This window comes from Tasmannia lanceolata, unplaced genomic scaffold, assembly GCF_043159265.1.
Source record: "Tasmannia lanceolata isolate RefF3 unplaced genomic scaffold, GAP_Taslan_0.1 ptg000004l, whole genome shotgun sequence".
Lineage (NCBI taxonomy): Eukaryota > Viridiplantae > Streptophyta > Magnoliopsida > Canellales > Winteraceae > Tasmannia > Tasmannia lanceolata.
This window is the reverse complement of record NW_027518681.1, coordinates 10,790,511-10,813,863: the sequence shown is the minus strand read 5'-3', so window position 1 is coordinate 10,813,863 and position 23,353 is coordinate 10,790,511. Positions and strand designations below refer to the sequence as shown.

General features: G+C 39.6%; 2 protein-coding genes across 8 annotated transcripts in view; both read right to left on the bottom strand.

The window, feature by feature from the left end:
- LOC143875440 (uncharacterized) overlaps nucleotides 1-23,353 on the bottom strand; it is a 236,315-nt gene that overhangs the window by 146,027 nt on the left and 66,935 nt on the right. For 6 of the 7 annotated variants that reach the window (XM_077376989.1, XM_077376987.1, XM_077376983.1 and 3 more), the window contains exons 6-8: nucleotides 17,906-18,058; nucleotides 17,403-17,546; nucleotides 14,871-15,014 (exon numbers count right to left, since the gene is read on the bottom strand). In XM_077376989.1, the coding sequence (XP_077233104.1) occupies nucleotides 14,871-15,014; nucleotides 17,403-17,546; nucleotides 17,906-18,058 (441 nt within the window). The remainder of the gene's footprint in view (nucleotides 1-14,870; nucleotides 15,015-17,402; nucleotides 17,547-17,905; nucleotides 18,059-23,353) is intronic. The other variant, XM_077376984.1, reaches the window with a different exon arrangement.
- LOC143875911 (uncharacterized) lies at nucleotides 795-12,783 on the bottom strand. Its single transcript, XM_077377491.1, has 4 exons — nucleotides 10,968-12,783; nucleotides 4,225-4,371; nucleotides 3,260-3,412; nucleotides 795-2,180 (listed from the first exon to the last, which is right to left on the bottom strand). Exons 1-4 carry the CDS (start codon nucleotides 12,772-12,774, stop codon nucleotides 1,018-1,020), a joined length of 3,270 nt encoding a protein of 1,089 aa, XP_077233606.1. The 5' UTR covers nucleotides 12,775-12,783; the 3' UTR covers nucleotides 795-1,017.

Below are 23,353 nucleotides of genomic sequence, written 5' to 3'. Positions count from 1 at the left end.
TTAATTTCCGAGGCTACATACGCATTCCTTGGATAGGGACGAAGCAAATCGATAGTAGTTTTTCCTTTGGATGCTGATTGTGCTACTAATCCAAGGCGCTGAGCCTCTCCGAAGAAAAACTCCATCTATCCCAAGAGTCTTAAAGAGTTTTCTTAGAGACTCCCCTCTCTCGTCAAACAATCCGCCCTTGTCCTATCCCAAGGTGAAAGAAGCCCTCTGAAAAGGAAATTATCTTTCGTTATTACTTTTTTCTACTTCTTCTCCCTTCCACACATTTGATCGATCATAAATGGTGTTTTCATCTCATTTGTTGTTTCAGAACAAGCTTGATTGTTGGGGCAGATGAAGCATTTTTCATCCATCATCATCTAAATAGTGTCCCTTTAATTCTAAGATAGTATTGGTAATTAATCCTAAAAATCCTAACTTTTTAGATTATAGCGTTCCTTTACTGACTAATTAGAAGATAGTCTTTCAAATAAGGATTTTTTTTGGGCAAAAATCCCTATTGTTTCTATCTTCACAATCTACAAGGATTTAATCCTTAGAATAAATATATTACAAGATATAATAGCTAAGCTATTAAGAGAAGAAGTTGCTAATCTAAAGAGATTTCTAAGAATATTAGATTATCCCAATGATGATGATCAATATCTAACAATAAATTATTAAAAATTCTCAAGCATTTTTTTCTTAAAAACCTTTGGAGTCATCATTAGCATATGCTCGTATCTTTGGAGTCATCAACAGCGTTGCTTTGAGTAGGTTGATTTGATCTTTGCGGTCATATGCCATTCATCATAAACATACTAAATTAGTGCATTAAAACTCGAAGAAAATACTATTATTAGTCCAAAAAATTACCATACTTGACAACTGAAGAACATCTGTACAATTATTTACAACAACAATATCTCAAGTAACGACAGAATCGTAAGAGCTTCTGTATTGACAAGACAATGTATGCATCCATGACTTTGAAGTATTTATCCCTCCAAGAATCCGAGAGTCATCATCTTACTTGCCTTCAGGGGGCTGTGAGGGGATGTTCAATGAGCAATTTCTTTGTAGTGGTGGTCCGCAGAGAGCTGGATTTCCCTCATAACTAACCTCACCAAAAGTTGAAAATTGTCTCTCAAAAGGGATACTGCCCGATAGGTTGTTGTTAGCGACGAAGAAAACACCAAGTGAATTGAGCTGAGTTAATTCATAAGGGATTCTTCCGACCAACTGGTTATGAGATAGATCCAAACTCTCTAAGTTTTCTAAGTCTTGAAAGGATTGTGGAAGAGGTCCCGTTAGTAGGTTGTTAGATAAGTTCAATGAGCGAAGCTCTCTCAAGTCCCCTATTTGGAAAGGAATATTACCCACCAATTGATTCACGGATAGATCGATTCCAGTCATCAAGGAAAAGGGAAGGCCCTCGTAAGAGTAAGTTACGCCCTTGGTGGTGAAGGAAGTTGAATACCTAAGTTGTAACATACCCAATACATTTGAGTCACTTTGGATTGGAGAGTTTATCTTCCATGCAGTAATGTTGTTGAGAAAAGAAGGTATGTTTCCAGATAGAGAATTATTGGAGAGATTCAATATATGGAGGTTACTTAGTTGACACAGTTGTACTGGAATGAGTGCTTGAAAGAAATTATCCCCTAAAAGAAGTGATGCCAAATTTGAGAGAGAGAATAACCAACTTGGAATAGGGCCAGATAAGTAATTTTTTCGTATATCTAGAATCATCAAGTAGGGGCTATGCAACAAGCTAGTTGGGATTGTTCCTGTGAAGTTATTGTGGTTAGCAAGTAAAGATTGCAAATTTGTCAAGTTACCATCTACTGGGAGAAGCTCTCCTCCTAATCTATTGCTTGATACACTTAGGTAATTTAGGGAAGTGCAGTTTTTGGTTAGTGGACTTGGCATTTCTCCTGAAAGCTGGTTGTTAGATAGGTCAAGTGTGTATAAGTCTGCCATTTCACGCATGGACAAAGGTATCCTACCATTCAAATCATTCGTGGACAGGTTCAAGTAAGCCAAATTTGGGAGAAGTGTGCCGATGTTTGTAGGAAGTGACCCACTTAGATTGTTTTGAGAGATATCTAGAAAAGAGACAATCGAACTGGTGTTGTGGGGAGACTGAGGAATTGAGCCTTCAAAGTGGTTACCCCTCAACGACATGATTCAAAGTGATGTAGTACTGTACAAAAGCCAAGATGGGATGACCCCTTTAAGGGAGTTATGATCCAATTGGAAGCTGTATAAACGCTGCTGATTTGAAATGAAGCTGGGGATGCTAGAAGTGCTACGTTGGTTTAGATTGCAATTTTCAAGGAGCAACCACATGATTTGAAAAGTAGGAACCCAATGCGGGTATTCTGTTTCAACCTCTAATTGGACATTGTTTGAAAGGTCAACATATGAAAGCTTTGAGAGGTTAGCAAACATGGAAAATGAGAACACCCGTGAACTGATTGTTTGACAAAAAAATAGTCTCCATCATCGTTAGGTTGTTGAAAACGAATGAAGGAAGCCCCCCTGACGATTGTACAAGAGATCAAGCGATTGCAGGTAATGCATATCTTTCAAACATGGATGAATATTGCCTTCGATTGAGTTCCTCTTAAGATTCAAGGTAACTAAGTTACTTAGTTTGCAAAGCCCTGCAGCAACAAGACAGAGAAATGGATCATGAAATTAGATAGATGGTCTAATAGGGGCCAATACCTAAATGATACATGGGAACCTAATTTTTTAGAATGAGGCTAGGCAATTCATCGTTTGCAAAATAGGATCATTCTTTTCTTTTTATGCTTATTTTCAATTTATTCATAAAAATGTAAACCACCAATTTTTGGGAAATAACATTCCCACACCCTTGATTTAATGTCACTAGATCTTTTTACTTTACACTTTTCTAATTAGATTTTAAAGATTGTTACATTCCTAAAATGCTTTCAACAACCAATTTAAAACGTGTAAAGGGTGTAGTGCTATTATTGAAATAAGGGAGAGGAAATATCATTTCCCATAACCAGAATTAAATTTCTACTTATTTGCAAAAAATCCAAAAATTCGCTCTTGAAGTTTCCCACAAATGAATTTTGGCTTGGAATACGTTAGAAACAAAGAGAGCTGAAACAACTACAAAAGCCTAGCAAATGTATTATGTTATCATTATCATTGTGAGAGAAATGAAAGTGAAGAAAAAAACTACTTCATCCATCATCATCACTTTGGATGAGAAGATACTATAACCATGTACCTGTTGAGATGCCAAATGGGTTTGTAAAATTATTCTCTGATAAATCCAGTAGTTCCAATGAGGAAAGGTTGAGTAGACAAGATGGAAGACTTTGATCGTTAAGAAAGTTATTGCCAAGATCTACTTCCTTGAGTCTCTTCAAGCCACATAAACCTACAAGAAAATGATCACGACATAAAACCTCATGCAACACTTGATTTATTACCAAACAACAAATTCCTTTAAATGCAAGGGGAAAACTCAAATTTGTATATGAAAAATGCTAAAAAGACTCATCCTTAGTTTTTTTTTTAACAACAGATCACTCTCTGGTTATGCTTGTGCCATGTAGATGTAACCAATTTTGTCAACCCAAAATTAACACAAATCTGGCCTGTTGTTGTTTTCCCGAACATGATTGGATAATCCTAACCCTTGATTTATTAGGTCCCGTATAGTGTTCAACTAAGAGAAGCTAAAGTTTTGATATTTATTGGCCTTAATTTGGGGGATGGGATGTCCATGTGGGGACTAGGACCATATGGATTGCCTCATGATGGTCTACAAGAACAACGTTCTTGACTACACATCCCCTCGCCACAAAAACAGAATGGGCCAAATTTGAGGAACACCATCTCTGACTTTATATATGGTGTAATTGCATTGCTGTGCATAATCAGGGCCCCGCTCTTGATATTTTATCAAGGGAAGCTGATTTTATAAGTCTCTATCATTGGATCAAATATCAAGGTGGCACATATGTCGTTTCCTGTTACACACTGAAGCATGTCGAACACCATATAATTTCACTATATAGGACAATCTTGTTGTGGACATGAAGAATTCTTCGGTTAAAAGGATTAAAACGTTGCATTATATATTTTTTGAGAAATTTCTAAATAGTAAAATCTACTCTTTCATTTTTTTTTTTCACACTGCTTCACCTAGTATAAAAGTAGAAAATGAAATGGGAAAAAGTAGAATACCAGGTAAGTTTCCTCTCAGATTATTCCCATACAAGAATAATTCTTCCAATGGAGAGGAAGTGCTTAGTAGACATGGTGGAAGTGCTCCATCATCAAGATTGTTGTAGTCAAGATCCAAACTTCGTAGTTTTGTCAAACCACATAAACCTGCAAGAAATGGGCTAATTATATACTTGTATAGTGGAAACATGCTTTTTACAAATCACAACACAGTTTGAGGCAGGATCAATACTCCGCAAGGAATTGCAGCTTTCGTTTAGCCTATTCAGCCCAAGTTTCAATATCTCTTAGTTTTGCATTTGAGTGAACCCTGCAAAAAAAAAAGAGACGATGAGAGATGGACTTGGTGATGATTCTAGATTTCGCATTCATGAAAAGTTAACTAAATCATATTATATTGAAGGTTTTTTTTATCAGTAAGCTGGGGTTTGGTGGACCCCTACCAATATATTAAATAAAGTAAGATGATACAATAGCAAGAACAAGACCACTACCCAATCTTTAGAACAATGTCTAGGGAAAAGGGCAGAACAACTAGTGTCATGATACCTTTGAAGACAAACTCAAAACAAGCAAGAGAAAAAAAAAATACATGAGCTGGATTGTGCAATTTGTGGGACTTGAGAGCAGGACCCCATACCCAGGTAAAGCCTTGTTTAATGTGATCTGGGAGATCTATCATCTTCTGGCTATACTTCCTTATTCTCTAGCTTTTCCTCAACTCCTGAACCATTGGGGTTGACTCGTAAATTTCGTTGGGATGGAAGATAGCCCACTTGTCGTCTAAGATACGAAGAAGACGGGAGTGTTCTTTTTTCCTTTGGACATTTTGCCATGATTCTTCTTCAGTGGGATTGGATTCCAATTGGAAGGATGTTCCTTCCATATTGTTTGTTCCTTCTTCAATGTGGGATGTCCCTTCCTCTAAGGTGTCTAAAGGCGAGAATCTGTTTCCTTGGCTCTCTAGGAGTTGTCTCTTTAAAACTTCTACATGAGACTCACCACGATGGTTGCCTTGGTGGTAGGTGGCCTGTTTTTCCAAAGTTTTGTCCTTTGGGGAGAACTTATTATCTTGGGAAACTATTGTATTCTTGTTCGGTCGAGGAGCCTAGTGTCACGGGGAAACAGTTCAGGACACAACCGGTATTAAAATCCATCTCGTCTCGTCTCGTTGCGTCTTGGAAATGCGTTGTTTATAGCACCTTTGGTCGCCACTCGCCGCTAAGCTGGTTGGTTGGCCAAACTCTATAGGAGGAGTTGACCCCGTGACTTGCTGACTCCTCCCCCGTTAGGCCCAGCAGGTGTGGGCAGGAGCCTTGGTGGCTTGCTCATGGGTTGCAAGAGGACTTGCTTGTGCATCTGTTGCACACAGTAGGAAATCATACTTCAACTCGTAGGCGTGCCCTAAGGGAGCTTTGGGTGCGGACTGCGAGCTATCCATAGGGATGCTCCAGTTTCTTTGGTTGAGGATGGGGGCCAAAGACAATGCATGTTGGGTTGGGTTCCCACATGCATTGCGCGGCGGACCGGTGCAGGGGGCTACCTTTACTGTTTGCCCCTCTGCACCGCGGTACGTCTCGTGGGTAGGCCATTCTCTAGGTCTTCCATGGGTTCGTGCCGGGGCGACTTCGGTTGCCCTCGCGAGGTGTACACCTTGCGGATCAGTCCATGGGGCATCTTGCTCCTTGGATGACCAAGCCCTAGTGCTTGGCGGATTGGTGCGTGGCATCGTCATGCCTCGTACTCGATGGACTTTGCATTAGGCCCCAAGGCCTTATGTTCGATGTACTCGTGATGCAGGCTGATCATGAGTGTGGGTATCTAGAAGCGCATGTCAAGATCTGAGCCAAGTAGCCTGTTGAACAGCTTAGAGTTTGTGTGCACATTTGAAGCATCAAGGGGTGTTGGCGTGTAGGGCCTTTAAAGGCTTGCACGATTGAAGGCTGGCCCTAGCATTCGTGCATGTTGGGGCGCCGCACGGGTTATTCCGTTGCTCAAATATTTGGCCCGTGACAGTTGGTATCAGAGCAGAATGTCCAAGCTATGTATTCAGAGTGGGCTTTGAGAATTGGTGCCAGATGGTATCTAGTGCCAGATCAGAGCAGGTTGTGAATCAAAAGTTTTCAAGGAGCTATGATACAGTTGGTGTCTGTGCTGGCATAGTTGCAGCAAGTGGCAGTGTTTGCGGCTATGATTAGTGCATCTCTAGTGCATGTTGCTTTGCACAAAGGAACGGGAAATGCTTTCTGTTGGGGCGGAGTTGGAAAGAGCTTGAATGTTAGCACACCAAGTTGGAAGTGCTAAGTTGCGGATGTCTTTGAATCTAACACTTTGAAAGTCCATTAGTCAGCCGAAGAAGAGCTGAAATTGTGTGGGCATGTTCCTTTCGGGGGACTCTCCCTTATTCTACTTGAGTCGCGCAACAGAGGCGTGATGGCCTGCAAAGATTAGTACCATCAGTGTTTGTTCAAGCATTGCTCAATGGATTTGCTCGAAGATTGATACAGTGTTAGAGCTGCAACCGTCAGCGAACAGGTTGGCATCTTTCAGTGACCCACCGATGTGTGAGATCGGAAGTGGCAGTTGGGGAGTTGTGAATGCTCCGTTGCAGTGTTGGCTAACATTGATGTGTTAGCATATGGCCTTAAGGGCTTGCTATGAAAAAAGGGTTGGCTGCTGGCATAAGCCTTCCCCTATCAGATGAGGTGTTGAACGTGTCGGCACCAAAGCGCTCATCGAAGTGAATTTGCTTGCTTAGTGTGATGGCATAACCAGTTTGACGAACTAGCAGACATGCTCAGGATGAAGAGTTGGTCAATGACTGAAGTACTTTTATGGCAGTTCACAATTACAATCGAGCATGCGTGATGCTCTTCTCAGAAAGACCTTGGAACGAACGCCAAGGCCGCTTAGATTTGATAATGGGTTTGCTGTGCTGATATGGGATAGTGTGGTGAGCTCAGATGGCATATGGGCAGACTGTGTTGGTATGGGACGACATGGTATGTTTGTGTGTTTCTTGCTGCTTTAGAATCTCTTTGTTTGTCGAAATTGAAAGGACAGCTCAATCTGAATGATGGAATATTTGGGTGGTTAGCAATGTGAGTACTAGCCGCAAGTGCCCAAGGAGACCATTTGTGGCATAAGGGTTGATTCTTCAAATCAAGTTCTATAGTGTTGAACAGAAGCAGGCAAGACTAAGCGTCGCGTTGATTGATCCCAACAGGGGATTCTTGGCCTCAGGAGGAGGCGAGACCGATGTGGTGGTCTCTTTGCTTGGGAGTGCTTTTGGACTCCGTGGTTGGCTTGCACTTTGCGGGTGGCAAGTGCTGCACTTGGCCGAAAGTAAGGCAGGTGCTGTGCCAGAAGTGGTGGCACATTCTGGGAGAGACGAAGCGGTGCAAGTTGGCCATTTCGGAAGACCACTCCAGAGGAAGCTCGAGTGTAGCTAAGGAGGAACTTGAGAGTTGCTTGAGGAAAGGATTCAAGTTTGGTCGCTCTGCCCTCATGGAGTTTGGTGGAGTGCTCAGAACCATCATCACCGGTTGTAGGTGAGCCAAAACCTTCCATGCCGAAAGTGTTGGCACGTTAACCGGTTGTAGGTGAGCCAAAACCTTCCGTGCCGAAAGTGATGGCACGCTACCCGGTTGTAGGTGAGCCAAAACCTTCCATGCCGAAAGTGATGGCAGGTTATCCGGTTGTAGGTGAGCCAAAACCTTCCGTGCCGAAAGTGATGGCACGTTATCCGGTTGTAGGTGAGCCAAAACCTTCCGTGCTGAAAGTGATGGCACGCTATCCGGTTGTAGGTGAGCCAAAACCTTCCGCGCTGAAAGTGATGGCACGCTACCCGGTTGTAGGTGAGCCAAAACCTTCCGTGCCGAAAGTGGTGGCACGTCATCCGGTTGTAGGTGAGCCATAACCTTCCGTGCCGAAAGTGATGGCACGTCATCCACAGCGTTTGTAGGCACCGTCAGAAAACCTTCGCCTAGTTTGATGGAGTCCGAGAAAACCATCGTTGTTGAAGATAACTCCAGCAGAGCTATAGTGCAGTGATTGGCAGAACTTGGCGCAGTGTGGTGTGCAGTAGAAGTCAGAATACGCTGATTGTCGAAGCACCAGTGTCAGCTGTTTTCAAGATTGAGAAGTCATTGTTATTGTGGAACTGAGCTTCACAGAGCGTTCAGTGTCGACGAGGGCGTCGACGTTATCAGGTGGGGGAGTGTCACGGAGAAACAGTTCAGGACACAACCGGTATTAAAATCCATCTCGTCTCGTCTCGTTGCGTCTTGGAAATGCGTTGTTTATAGCACCTTTGGTCGCCACTCGCCGCTAAGCTGGTTGGTTGGCCAAACTCTATAGGAGGAGTTGACCCCGTGACTTGCTGACTCCTCCCCCGTTAGGCCCAGCAGGTGTGGGCAGGAGCCTTGGTGGCTTGCTCATGGGTTGCAAGAGGACTTGCTTGTGCATCTGTTGCACACAGTAGGAAATCATACTTCAACTCGTAGGCGTGCCCTAAGGGAGCTTTGGGTGGGGACTGCGAGCTATCCATAGGGATGCTCCAGTTTCTTTGGTTGAGGATGGGGGCCAAAGACAGTGCATGTTGGGTTGGGTTCCCACATGCATTGCGCGGCGGACCGGTGCAGGGGGCTACCTTTACTGTTTGCCCCTCTGCACCGCGGTACGTCTCGTGGGTAGGACATTCTCTAGGTCTTCCATGGGTTCGTGCCGGGGCGACTTCGGTTGCCCTCGCGAGGTGTACACCTTGCGGATCAGTCCATGGGGCATCTTGCTCCTTGGATGACCAAGCCCTGGTGCTTGGCGGATTGGTGCGTGGCATCGTCATGCCTCGTACTCGATGGACTTTGCATTAGGCCCCAAGGCCTTATGTTCGATGTACTCGTGATGCAGGCTGATCATGAGTGTGGGTATCTAGAAGCGCATGTTAAGATCTGAGCCAAGTAGCCTGTTGAACAGCTTAGAGTTTGTGTGCACATTTGAAGCATCAAGGGGTGTTGGCGTGTAGGGCCTTTAAAGGCTTGCACGATTGAAGGCTGGCCCTAGCATTCGTGCATGTTGGGGCGCCGCACGGGTTATTCCGTTACTCAAATATTTGGCCCGTGACACTAGGTCACTGATGTTTGAAGCTTATCGAATTTTTCACTTTTCTTAACAGGCCTCCATTCCTTCTTATGTTAAGGGGGTTTCTGATCTGAAAGGTAATTGCACTCCTATGTGTTGTGGCGGAAATCTTTGCAATTGCTTCAACCCTTGGGTTTTAAATCATAGGTTATTGGTTGCATGATGACTCCCGAAGATGTTCTAAGTTTGATTGAGTACGGTAGGGGTTTATGGACTTTAACTTGGATGCACATCCTAGCATAGTTTAACCTTGACGAATCGGTAATTGGGGTACTGGCAATCCTGCTCATATTATGGGGGGTCCAAAACTTTAGGTGGAGCCCCGAGAGATGAATCAAAATGGGAATTTCAGAAAGTTGCTTCTTCTCCAAAGAGGTTTTTGGACTTCACCTTCGGAGGATTTCTTATACTAAAGGTTAAACTTATGTCGGATTGTTCTAAGGTTCTTTTTCCTCTTAAACCCTGTTCGGATCGCATAAATTTTCTGAAAAAAGTTGGGAATGAAAAAAAAAATTGGGAAATGATTTCTGCGCTCAAGTTTAGCTTTTCAGGTCTACCTTAAGGCCATATTTGAATTGCAAGAAAAACATTTCCGATGGAAAAAACTTTCTTGGAAAATTTCTTCTTTCCACGATTTTGAAGGAAATAATATGATTATTATTATAAATTGTAAGTTCCTCTTAATAAAATTTGAATTGTGGTGGTTCCAATTAGCTATTTCATGTGTAAAACAAGTAAGAAATTTTAGAAATATTTTTCCTTTCCAAACGTTTCCACAAAATTCTTGCCATGTAAACAGGGCCTAAAGGATTTCAAGTGAACAAAACTTTGCTCCTCAACATTGAGTAGGAAACTGCTCCGCAATTCTACGTGGGCGAGTAAGATTCTTCCATGTTGAGGACTCTTTAACGCAAAAAATACTCAACTTTCATGAGGACCATAGTAACCCTAACCCTTTAACGCAGCCACACTTTTAGGCGAAAAAAATTTATCTTTCGTGAGGACAATAGTACCCCTAAACCCTTTAACGCAGCCTGCCCTCTTTAGAGGAAAAATATTTAATATTTTTTAGGACAATCATACCCTTTGCCCTATTATACTTCTTTTTATGCCTTCTTTTCTCCTTCCTTATCGATTCCTCTTTGGTCTTACGAACCGTGAGACATGCCTCCTAGGTCAATAGTATTTAAACTACCATTCATCCAGAAATTCAGAAACTTTGAGTAATTACTTAGTAAAATGTCTATATATTATAGTGAAGATATCTCAGCTATCACTCTAGAGAGGATGTTCTAGTCTAAAGAGATTGCTAGGAACATCCAACAAAATCTAGGAGATCCTCACAATGCAGGTGATGATTATCTAACAATAATTTATTAAAAGTTAAAGCACTTATTTTTTTGTGCCATCCCAACCATATAATAGTTGATATGGAGTGATCAACACCATTGCTTTGGGTAGGCGGTTTGATCTTTGTGGTCATAAGCCATTCATTGCAAAAATAGCAAATTATTAACTTAAAACTCAAGATAAAGCTTATTATTAGATCCAACAATCATTTTGCATTACAACTAAAGGAAAATTGTACTATTATTTGAAACAACAATTTTTCAAGTAACTACTGAATTCTAAGAGCTTCTCGGTCGACCAGTCAATATATGCATCCATAGCTCTGAAGTATTTATGCCTCCAATTTTTGTTCAGGATGAGAAAGCCAATGACTCCCCAAAATCCCAAAGCATATGACATTGCCACGAATGAGTAGAAAATCACAGGATTATCAAGAACCCTAGATTTTTTTCCCTCATCTCTAGGAGGTTGTGAAGGGATTTCCAAGGAGCAATTTCTTTCTAGTGGTAGTCCACAAAGATCTTGATTTCCCTCATAGCTATCCTTACCAAATGTGGTAAGGTGGTTCTCAAAAGGGATCTTACCTGATAGGTTATTGTAGGCGACAGAGAAAGCACCAAGTGAATCCAGTTGAGATAATTCATAAGGGATTCTCCCGACTAACTTGTTGTGAGAAAGATCCAAACTCTCCAAGCTTTTTAGGTTCTGAAAGGATTGTGGAAGATGGCCAGTTAGCAGGTTGCTGGAAAAATTTAATGAATGAAGTGCTCCCAAGTCTCCTATTTGGAATGGAATATCACCCTCCAATTGATTCATGGACAGATCAATTCCAGTCATCAAGCTAAAAGGAAGGCCCTCGTAAAAGTAATCTACACCCTTTGTGGTGAAAGAAGTTGAAGGCCTAGGATGAAAGGGTGCACCACTTAAATAAACAATGGAAATTTGGATTTGATCTGTTTTCTTCCATGAACTTATATTGTTGAGACAAGAAGGTATATTTTCAGAAAAATAATTGTTGGAGAGATCCAAGGTATGTAGGTTACTTAGTTGACACAGTTGTATTGGAATGTGTCTTCGAAAGAAATTATGCCCTAAAAGAATTGATACCAATTTTGGTAGGGAGAATAACCAACTAGGAATAGTATCGGATAGGGTATTTTTTTGCATATCAAGAATCATCAAGTCAGGGCTACTTAACAGGCTAGATGGAAGTATTCCAGTGAAGTTATTGTTGCTGACAAGTAAATATTGCAATCGTGTCAAGTTAGCATCAATTGGGAGAATGTCTCCTTGCAATCTATTACTTGATACGTTTAGGTAAACCAGCTGAGTGCAGTTTTTGCTGAGTTGATGTGGCATTTCTCCTAAAAGGTTGTTGCTAGATAGATCCAATACCTGTAAGTGTTTTATTTCACCCATGGATGATGGGATCCTACCTTGCAAAATATTTTTGGATAGGTTGAAGTAATTCAATTGAGGGAAGAGTGTGCCGATGTTTGTAGGAAGTGGCTCAGACAGATTGTTCTCAGAGATATCTAGAAATTTGACAGATGATGTAGTATTGTGGGTAGACTGAGGAATTGAGCCTTCCAACAAGTTACCGCTCAACAACAAGGTCTCGCCTGATGTATTGTACAATAGCCAAGATGGGATGGTCCCTTTAAGAGAGGTATGACCCAAATTTAACTGGAGTAAATTAAGCTGAGTTGAAATGAAGCTAGGAATGGTACGACTGCTCAGTTGGTTGAGGTTGCAATTTTCTAAGGACAACCACTGGAGTTGAAAAGTAGGAACCCAATGTGGGTGTTGGGTTTCGACCTCTAATTGGACATTGTTTGAAAGGTCAACACCTAAAAGCTGTGAGAGGTTGGCAAAAATAGAAAATGAGACCATACCCATGAACTGATTATTTGAAAGATAAATATACTCTATCATCGTTAGGTTGTTGAAAAAGAATGAAGGAATCTTCCCTGTTAAGTGATTGTAGGAAAGATCAAGCATTCGCAGGTTATGCATGCCTTCCATACATGGATGAATAGCACCCTCAATTGAATTGTTCATGAGATTCAAGAAACTTAACTTCCTTTAGTTTGCAAATCCCTGTAAGAATAAGAGAGAAAATGGTGACAAAATTAGATTGATGTCGCAAAATGATAATGAGGAAGCCCCATTGTATGATTATGAGGCAAGATAAAATTCTTCGTTGAAAAATAAGTTTCTCATAAAATTTTATTTTTCTTTTTTTCCAATTTATTAGTGTAAATGTAAATAGTCATATTTTGGGAAATAATATTCTCACGACTCAATATAAGGCCTATCAAATGTATGGATAAGATCAATCTCAAAGGTGGGACCCTTAAGACCATCAACTTCCTCTAGATGCTACCCTCATACATCAAATCTCCAAGGTGGGGTCCCATTCGCTATTTCCTCCCTTTTTCATTTTTTTTGCTTATCTTCACCATAAAAAATATTTTTTTATATATTTAGTTGAATGGATTGGATAGCCAAACATTGGTCCCCGCCTTACAACGAAGGCAATTGACCTATGCCCACGTTTGGATACCTATGAGATTTAGATTTGGATTTCTCACACTTGCAATTGAGATTCGGAACTGGATCAGATCCTTAGATTTCTAAAACAGCTGGAGCAGTGAAAAAATCCGATTTTCAAATCTGTTATGCAAGACTTTATTTGGAAATCAATATTTGGCGCAGTTACCTTCACCCTTGCTCTTCGACCTTGCTGCAGAAGCAGCCACACGTCCCTCCCCCTCTACTCTCTCAATCGAATTCATACAGCATGAGCATGAGGATGATGGATTATTTTGTATCCAAAACTCAAATCCAAATCCAAATCCAAAAATATGAGGTATCCAAACGTGGCCTAAGTGTATTTGTGTTATTTGACTTTGAGTATTACAAATTTACCCGATATTCAGGATAATGTTTACAATGTATGATCCCCCACCAGAACCGCGTCCCCAATAATGGTATCGTTACAAATTTACACTGTTTTCAAACTAAAACCTGGATTAGAAAATCTGTGTATCCAAACAGCCCTAAGTATTACAAATTTACCCGATATTTAGGATAATTTACCCAATATTCAGGATAATGTTTACAATGTATGATCCCCCACCAGAGCCGCGTCCCCAATAATGGTATCGTTACGATTCACTCTAGTCTTTGCTAAAGCATCCGCTACAGAGTTTGCGGGCCTCCGTCTGTGAATTTGTGTGTTAGTTGACTAATGGAAGGAAAATTGATACTTGAGCCAAGAGAGGGTATTCGTAACCTCGTTCATTTTGAATTAACACCCTAGGCTCGATTCTGGATTCCGGCATCAATAGAAAGTACAAGGAGACGTTGGGGTCCGACAATCATCCCAGGTGGGCAGAGAATGCCCATCTTCCTACGATGATGACTGCTATTGATGAAGGTAAGGGCTGGTTTCTCGGTGAGTAGTGACTGTTTAGAAACTGTTTATAACTATGTAGACTAGCCTGTTGTGAACAAAAAGGATTCTTGCACTAGTTGGGATAGCTGCACACAATCTGGTAAGACTGTCTTTTACTGTGTTCCCTTTAAACCTATTCAGGTTGCACATGTGATACGATGGGTTTTGTAAAAAATAATAAATTTTGGATCCAATTAGCATGCGAAAAAAGGGTAAAAGATAACTTTGGACTCCGTAATTGTTATCAGCTGGGAGATCTCCCTCTCCATGGAAAATTTCAGAGTTCATGTAAGGAGAAATTTCTCCCCTCATAGTTTCATAAGATTTCTTATGTTGATGTTTTCTTTGGGTTGCCTCATGATGGTCAACTTGATCAACGGTCTTGATTACACCCCTGACCATATGTGGAATTTATTGTTGACCCTAGGCTTCATCCTAACCATGACCACTCAAAGTAATAACATAATTAGTCCTGTAAACATGTGGAGATTATATAACTATAAGATATGGCTCAGCCATTGTATTGGTTGTCTCTGTGTTGTGACTTGTGAGATCCAAAGATCTTAAAAGAGGGGGTGGGAATATCATTTCCCATTTTCTTTATTAAATCTATAGTTTACTTTTCTTAAAGTGGGAACTATCAACTATGTCAGAAAAATAACAAAATCCTGTCAAAAAATGTCAGATTGCCCCGTACCTGTTGATATGAATGTCAGATTATTCTCTGATAAATCCAGTTCTTCCAGGGAGGAGAGGTTGCCTAGACATGATGGAAGACTTTGATCAAGAAGATTGTTATGGCCGAGATCTAGATTCGTGAGTCTCCTCAAGCCACATAAACCTACAAGAAAAATGATCAAGACATAAAAACCCATAACCCATTTCATTTATTGCTAAACAACAAATTGCTCTCAATGCAACGGAGAAATCTCAAAGTTTTATATTACTTGTATGAAAAACTTTTTGAATCAACACCCTAGGCTCGATTCTGGATTCCGGCATCAATAGAAAGTACAAGGAGACGTTGGGGTCCGACAATCATCCCAGGTGGGCAGAGAATGCCCATCTTCCTACGATGATGACTGCTATTGATGAAGGTAAGGGCTGGTTTCTCGGTGAGTAGTGACTGTTTAGAAACTGTTTATAACTATGTAGGCTAGCCTGTTGTGAACAAAAAGGATTCTTGCACTAGTTGGGATAGCTGGACACAATCTGGTAAGACTGTCTTTTACTGTGTTCATGTGATACGATGGGTTTTGTAAAAAATGATAAATTTTGGATCCAATTAGCATGCGAAAAAAGGGTAAAAGATAACTTTGGACTCCGTAATTGTTATCAGCTGGGAGATCTCCCTCTCCATGGAAAATTTCAGAGTTCATGTAAGGAGAAATTTCTCCCCTCATAGTTTCATAAGATTTCTTATGTTGATGTTTTCTTTGTGTTTTTTGTGGCTGCTTGTAATAAATTTTCACTAGTTCAAAAAAAAAAAAAAAAGGTAAAAAAGACAACTTCTAAGTACTAGAAAGGCCTGTGTAGTACGTAGAATAGCATAACAATAATATGTAGGGAGGTTATCATGCTTTGTCATGTGTGTAACGTTACAGTCATAATTAGTTTTGAAGAATAGCATAACAAAAAAACATTCCGTTATGTTTGAGAAAATCGTGAAAGAAAGATGCTAAAAAAATATAGTGATACTAACCAATCAAGCCTTGTTTTAAGGATTCTATTGAAAGAAGCTAAAGCTTTGATATTTTTAGGACTTAATCTGACGAATGGGATCTCAGTTAGGCATAAGACTTGGACAATATGGGTTGCCTCATGATGGTCCACTTGATCAACGATCTTGATTACACCCCTGACCATATGTGGAACTTAATGTTGACCCTAGGCTAGATCCTAACCATGTGGATTTGATATTTCCACACTCCTTGTTATTAGAGGGGCTGGAGGAAGTTTCTCCAGACCGGTCTGGAGCCAACTATGGCCAGTCAAAATAATAACATAATTAGTCCTGTAAACATGTGGAGATGATATACCTTTTTTTTATATTAGTAGAGATGATAAGATATGGCAGTCATCGTATTGATTGTCTCTGGGTTGTGACCATTGAGATCCAAAGATCTTAAAAGAGGGGGTGGGAATATCATTTTCTTTATTAAATCTATAGTTTACCTTTCTTAAAGCGGTTACTATGCAGAAAAATAACAGAATCCTGTCAATAAATACTCCACACATCATCATTTTGGGCGAGGAAAAGCTATTGCCACGTACCTGTTGATATGAATGTCAGATTATTCTCTGATAAATCCAGATCTACTAGGGAGGTGAGGTTGCCTAGACATGATGCAAGACTTTGATCGTGAAGATTGTTATGGCTGATATCTAGCTTCGTGAGCCTCTTCCAGCTATGACATGATGCAAGACTTTGATCAAGAAGATTGTTATTGTCGAGATATAGATTCATGAGTCTCTTCAAGCCACATAAACCTAAAAACCATCTTCTCTCACCTGACAACACCTTTTTTATAAATTTCAAATCAATACCCTTTATTCACAATTTAGACAAAACTTTGCATTTTTTTTTTAATTTTCCCAAAATCAAATTTTTTATTATTTTTTCACAAGAAAGATGCTAAAAAGATATAGTGATACTAACCAATCAAGCCTTGTTTTAAGGATTCTATTGAAAGAAGCTAAAGCTTTGATATTTGTAGGACTTAATCTGACGAATGGGATCTCAGTTAGGCATAAGACTTGGACAATATGGGTTGCCTCATGATGGTCCACTTGATCAACGGTCTTGATTACACCCCTGACCATATGTGGAACTTAATGTTGACCCTAGGCTTGATCCTAACCATGTGGATTTGATATTTCCACACTCCTTGCTATTAGAGGGGCTGGAGGAAGTTTCTCCAGACCGGTATGGAGCCAACCATGACCACTCAAAATAATAACATAATTAGTCTTGTAAACATGTGGAGATGATATACCTTTTTTTTTATTTAGTAGAGATGATATACCTATAAGATATGGCACAGTCATTGTATTGATTGTCTGTGGGTTGTGACTTGTGAGATCCAAAGATCTTAAAAGAGGGGGTGGGAATATCATTTCTCATTTTCTTTATTAAATCTATAGTTTACTTTTCTTAAAGTGGGTACTATCAACTATGTCAGAAAAATAACAAAATCCTGTCAAAAAATGTCAGATTGCCCCCCCGTACCTGTTGATATGAATGTCAGATTATTCTCTGATAAATCCAGATTTTCCAGGGAGGAGAGGTTGCCTAGACATGATGCAAGACTTTGATCGTGAAGATTGTTACGGCTGATATCTAGATTCGTGAGTCTCTTCAAGCCACATAAACCTACAAGAAAAATGATCAAGACATAAAAACCCATAACCCATTTCATTTATTGCTAAACAACAAATTGCTCTCAATGCAAGGGAGAAATCTCAAAGTTTTATATTACTTATATGAAAAATGCTAACAAAATCACCCTTAGATATTTTTTTCCTATTAATCACTATTTGGGCCCACTTGTGCCATGTGGACATGATCAATTCTGTTGATCTTGCGGACAGCCAAGGGCCCACTTGTGCTGTAACAAGAGAGTATTATATGCATCATCTTTTCATTGAAATTATGAGAAAAGTGAAAGTGAAGAGAAAAACTACTTTAACCATCATCATTTCTGATGAGAAAATACTATTGCCACTCCGTACCTGTTGACCTGCCACGTGGATTTCTAAGATTATTATATGATAAATACAAATCTTCCAGGGACGAAAGGTTTCCTAGACATGATGGAAGACTTCGATCATCAAGTTGGTTATTATCTAGATAAAGAGTCTTGAGTCTTTTCAAGCTGCATAAACCTACAAGAAAATGATGAAGACAAAAACATATGAGCACATTTCATTTATTACCCAAAAAACAAATTCCTTCCAATGCAAAGGAAAAAAATCAGATTTTTATATTACTTAAAAGAAAAAAGCTAAAAAAGTGATTCTCAGGCCTTGTTTTGTTTTGAATAGACACATTGTGAGATGTTAGGAGTATCCGTTTGGAGTGACACTTGGGTTTTTGGAGAACTAAAGCAATTCTGACGAAATAAACGGATTAGATCAATCAAAGGTGTGACTCATGACCACCAACCTCCCTGTGATGATGCCTGCATGCATCAAAGCCTCCAAGTTTAACATAACATGCCTCAATAGTAGATTTTGATTATGTGTGGGCCAATGGACCCACGTTCCATTTCTTCCCCTTTTATTCCCTTTTTCTTTTTCTTTTTCTTTTCTCTCTTTTTTTTCTTTTTGCATAATTTGTCCAAGAATAAAATTCTTCTTAATAGCATTGATCTACCAACGTATGAGCATGAGTTGAATGACATGGATAGCCAAAAAATGGACCCCACCTTACAACAAAAGTATGGTGTTTTAGCTCAAACCGAATAGACAATTGAAGGAAGGAAAATTTGTTACTTTTGCCAAGAGACATGATACTAGGATCTTTAACCAACCCTCGTTTTAAGGTTCAAAAAAAAAAAAAAGTTGACTTTGTATTATTATATTTTCATAGTTTAATACTCTAAACCATTTAGCCCAAGTCCTCGGATGATCTGGTATTCATCCAAAGAAGCCTACGTATCCCCACCTCCGCAAGAATCAGAGCAACGTAGTTCTTCGCGCCTATTCTAAGCTATGATGCCTAAGACACCTAGACATCTATCCTAGACTCGATCTAAAAGACCAGACGAGTTATTAAAGTTTCTTGTACGATTATTAAATTCTAGTGAATTGTGGATTTTAGGACACCCTATATGCCCTAACTAAATGCAGATTAGCCCTAAGCTAATGCAGGTGGTACCTACAACATATGTGTAACTAGGCTGTGTTTCCTAAGGAAAACAAAGGGTGGACTAACATATCCTACTCTAGTCATCACTCGGCGATGTGGATCCCCGACTGACCGGACGGAGGCGCTCCTATAACTCTAGGACAGACCCCTAACTCTAAAACAAGCACACAACAAACAAACAAACAAACAATTTATCAAAAGAAACTCCTAACTCTAAACTCTCTATCTAGGAGAAAGTCCTAACTCTAGAGGAAGATCTTTTGAAAACAAGGTTTTAAAGGTTGCTTATTCAAAAAGATTTAAAATGTTATTTACAAAAGTTTGGCTGGACTTGGGATATAAATCCCAAGCTGCACTACGTACCTCGTGGAAGATGATCAAACCAACGTAGTTCGAAACGAACTCTCCTAATTACTACTTCTAAAACACTCAACACTTTTGGATTTTTTTAAGGTTTTCAAATGTTTTTTATGTTTTAAATTTCTAATGTTTTTGAGTTTTAAATGCTCCAATATTTTTAGATTTTAAAGATGTTTTAGATGTTTTCTGAATTTTTAACTGTTTTCACCCTTTTGGTCAAAGACCTAAGGGAATACAAAAATCAACACCCTAGGGCCCAACCTTAGGGCGAATAGGGGAAACCTCTAAACCCGGTAAACTAATGCCAAAGACAAGGAAATAAAAGGACATCAAGAGGCAAAGCTCTAATGAGACTGTGCTAGTCTCCAAAGAAGAGAAAAGACACCAAAACTAAGGAGAAACTCCCTCTAAAAACACTACCAAAAGCGAAGGTAAATGAGTCAAAGACTCTCGAATAACACTCCTAAAAGGACAAATGAGTCAAGGACTTTCTAATAACATCGCTAAGAAAAACAAATGAGTCAAAGACTCTCTAACAAGACCATTAAAGACAACTGAGTCAAAGACTCTCTAATAACACTATCTAAAGGACGAGTGAGTCAACGACTCTCTAATAAAAATCACTAAAGAAGACAAATGAGCCAAAGGCTCTCTAATACTACAACTTAAAGGAGGAATGAGCCAAGGACTTTCTAAAAGGAGCTGCTCTAATATAAGGCTAGGTAAGCCTTCTAAAAATGGAAACCCTCTAAATGAGACAAGGTTTGTCTCCAAATAGGGGCTCCATAAATGAGGCAAGGCATGCCTCCTAGGGTACACTATCTGTCAAAATCAAGGCAACCTCCAAGAGGGTAGGCTCTAAATGAGGCTTGACTCCAAAGGAGCATGGCCTAATGAGACAAAACATGTCTCCTAATGGAACTTGCTAATGAGACCACAATGGTCCCCTAAATGAGGGGAAAAAATCTATCTAAAGGTGTTTAAAAAAGACTCGTAAAGTCTACTATACAAAGGAGGGGAGCTCTACTTGGACTGAGCGAGTCCCCTAAGGATGGGCTTGGGCTATCGCCTTCATCGCCCTTCGCATGGTTCCATTGATTAACAATACAACTAACAGGACATTAATCACCATAGAGTGATTCTATTCTCTCATTCAGCTGATCGCAGATTTTATCATGATGCTAAACAGATTACTTGATCCAAAGAATGAAAAGAGCTGAAGAGCTTTGATATCAAGCATTATTCAAACATGTCCTAAATTCTTACAAGAAAAATAAAATAAAATAAAACAGATTTTCAGACAATGAGTGACGATCCAAACCTCAATACCATATTCAAAAGATGCAAGTTGAGCGCTTCCTAAGTAGAACAATACAAATAACCATTGTACTGAAAATTGAAGCATGTTCTATGACGATACACGAAATACAATGGAAATCACCGACAAGTAACCAAGGCGCGACAAATAAGGATATAGAGGCCCAATAGAGTGAAACCAAAAACGAAGAAATGAAAGACCCCAGCTATGAAGCTATTCCAATTCTCTTATGAATTCAAAGCCAATAATTACTTGATGCAGCACCTCATTTTTAAAAATCTTATTACACAAAAGGGGGGGGGGTGCCTCGGGTAAGACAAGCCCAAGGGAAAATTATGCATTCGGCCCCCCTCCCTTTCCATGGACAGCCCACCTCTAGTGCATTTTTAAGACCTTTTATACTGGCAGGGGGTGCCGAAGAAAATAACAAAAGGGGAAAATTTTTGACAAAATGTCTTCTTGAGAATTAATCTCAACCCTTCAAATTGCCTTTATCAATAAAGGGCTAAGATCAAAAGTTTTCTAACCACCTAGGAAACTTCCAAGGAAGCTTCCCAATATTCCCTCCTAACTAATCCTAACCCTAACCCTTTCACTAACCTAGCTTAGGGCCTAATGGTGACTTGGAGGGGAAGAAAAGCATCTTCACTATTTACAAAATTGCCCTGGTTCAGGATAATACACCCCTAATTTTATTACACACTGATCCGCATACCCCAATGTCTCCCTGGACAACCCATTACGAAAAATTTGAACTAGTTTTCTAGGTTCCTGCGCACCCCTATTTCTGGCTAAATCCCACCCTTATTCCGACACCACACTTCTACAAACCTCGCTCGTTTGCTGGGCAAACCGCGACGGATTCGGATGAAAATTTACGGAGACCTAAATGAGACCCTGACCTATTCTAGGAACAAATTTGGGATATTAAAACACTAGTTTACTTGGGTTTCTACCCTAACGACTCTACTAGGGTCCGGTCAAAATGGGGTGTCTACAGTAACCCTTGCATCGCACAGGGTGGAACTAATTTTAGATCTTAAAGAAACCGGAAAAAAATAAGAGTTGTCTAAACAACCTTCATCTAAATTTAAAAATAAAAAGCATAGATGGCTATCGATGCACAACAGCAAGCTAGGTTTCATAATTCTAGTGTCATCGATCGTAACTTATTATAATTCCTACAAAGCATTCACCCATGGAAGAAATCATGGTTTAACTCTCAACTTTGAATTGCCAATCCTAGAACAAAGCTTCTACATAAAATCTGAATTGTATCTCTCATGAGAGTACATCTCCCTGGGAAAAAAAAGAAGAAGAACAGATTGCTCATACAAACCATTCACCTATGGAAGAAATCATGGCCTAACTCTCAACTTTGAATTGCCAATCCTAGAAGAAAGCTTCTACATAAAATATGAATTGTATCTATGAGAAGAGGACATATCCCTGAAAAAATACCAAATAAACAGGTTATCAGACAATTTGACACCAACATTAACACGGCAAAACTCATGAGAAATTCGCATGTTGCCAAATTAGCATCCATAAGAACTAATAAACTAACATAAAATGTGTATTTTGGTCAGAGACTCATATAGCAACATGTTCAGAAAATAGTGTGTGGATGCCCACACATGCTGACTCCCAAATGTTTGACCTGTAACCCAAACAGGGGCTTTGTGTAGGGATTTATTAAAACATTTAAGAACTTTATGTTCAATGTGAATTTCACATCTTGCAAACCCAAGAGCATAGTACCAAATAGAAATACTACAATAATATAGCAATATAGCAATATGGAAATGGTATCTCCACTGTCCTCAAAAGCTTGCCAATCATCCAATCCTAATGTCCTAACGTCCGATAATATGTATTTTTATCGTCGAACATGGACGGTCAGAAGATACGTATAGGCAACAGTTCATGTACATCGAATGGCATGTGATAACTTTTTTTGTTCATCAGGTATTTGATGCTAGAAGTACTGAAGGGAGCATATTCAAAAGCATATACTAAAGGGGGAAATGGAGGCAATAAATGTAGGACAATTTTCAGAATCCAATTGGATATGCCAAAAATCCATTAATAGACAAAAAAAGGAAGATGGAATGAGTAGTGGTGAGGGCAAGAGGGTAAGGATAATCAAAGAAAGTAAGAAATAGGGTTAAAATTAAGGAAAATAACAACAGCAGCAGCCGTAATAAGACAAATATGGATATGGGAATGTACCTGTTTTTTGTTGTGTGTGTGTGTGTGTGTGTGTGTGTGTGTGAGAGAGAGAGAGAGAGAGAGCAAAATTAGAGAGAATGATGGCGGATTGTGCATGTATAAATTGTTTGCAGAGATAACCCATCTAAAACTCAAATCAATGTGATAGGACCCCTTGGATAAAAGTAAAAATAAGAGAGAAAGAAACAATGTAGGCCTATTCGAGATGGCCAAATCTCCTAAAACAGTCCTTGCTTTTCCATTCATACGTTAAAAAGAAAGAGATTACATACTTACAGAATTAGCATTTCTACTATTTAGGAAACAATCCAAACTTCTCAAATCCTAAAGGATACTTAGGAAACAAGATAATAATAAAAGGAAACTAATATTAAGGGGAATATCCTAGCTATAGCAAGAA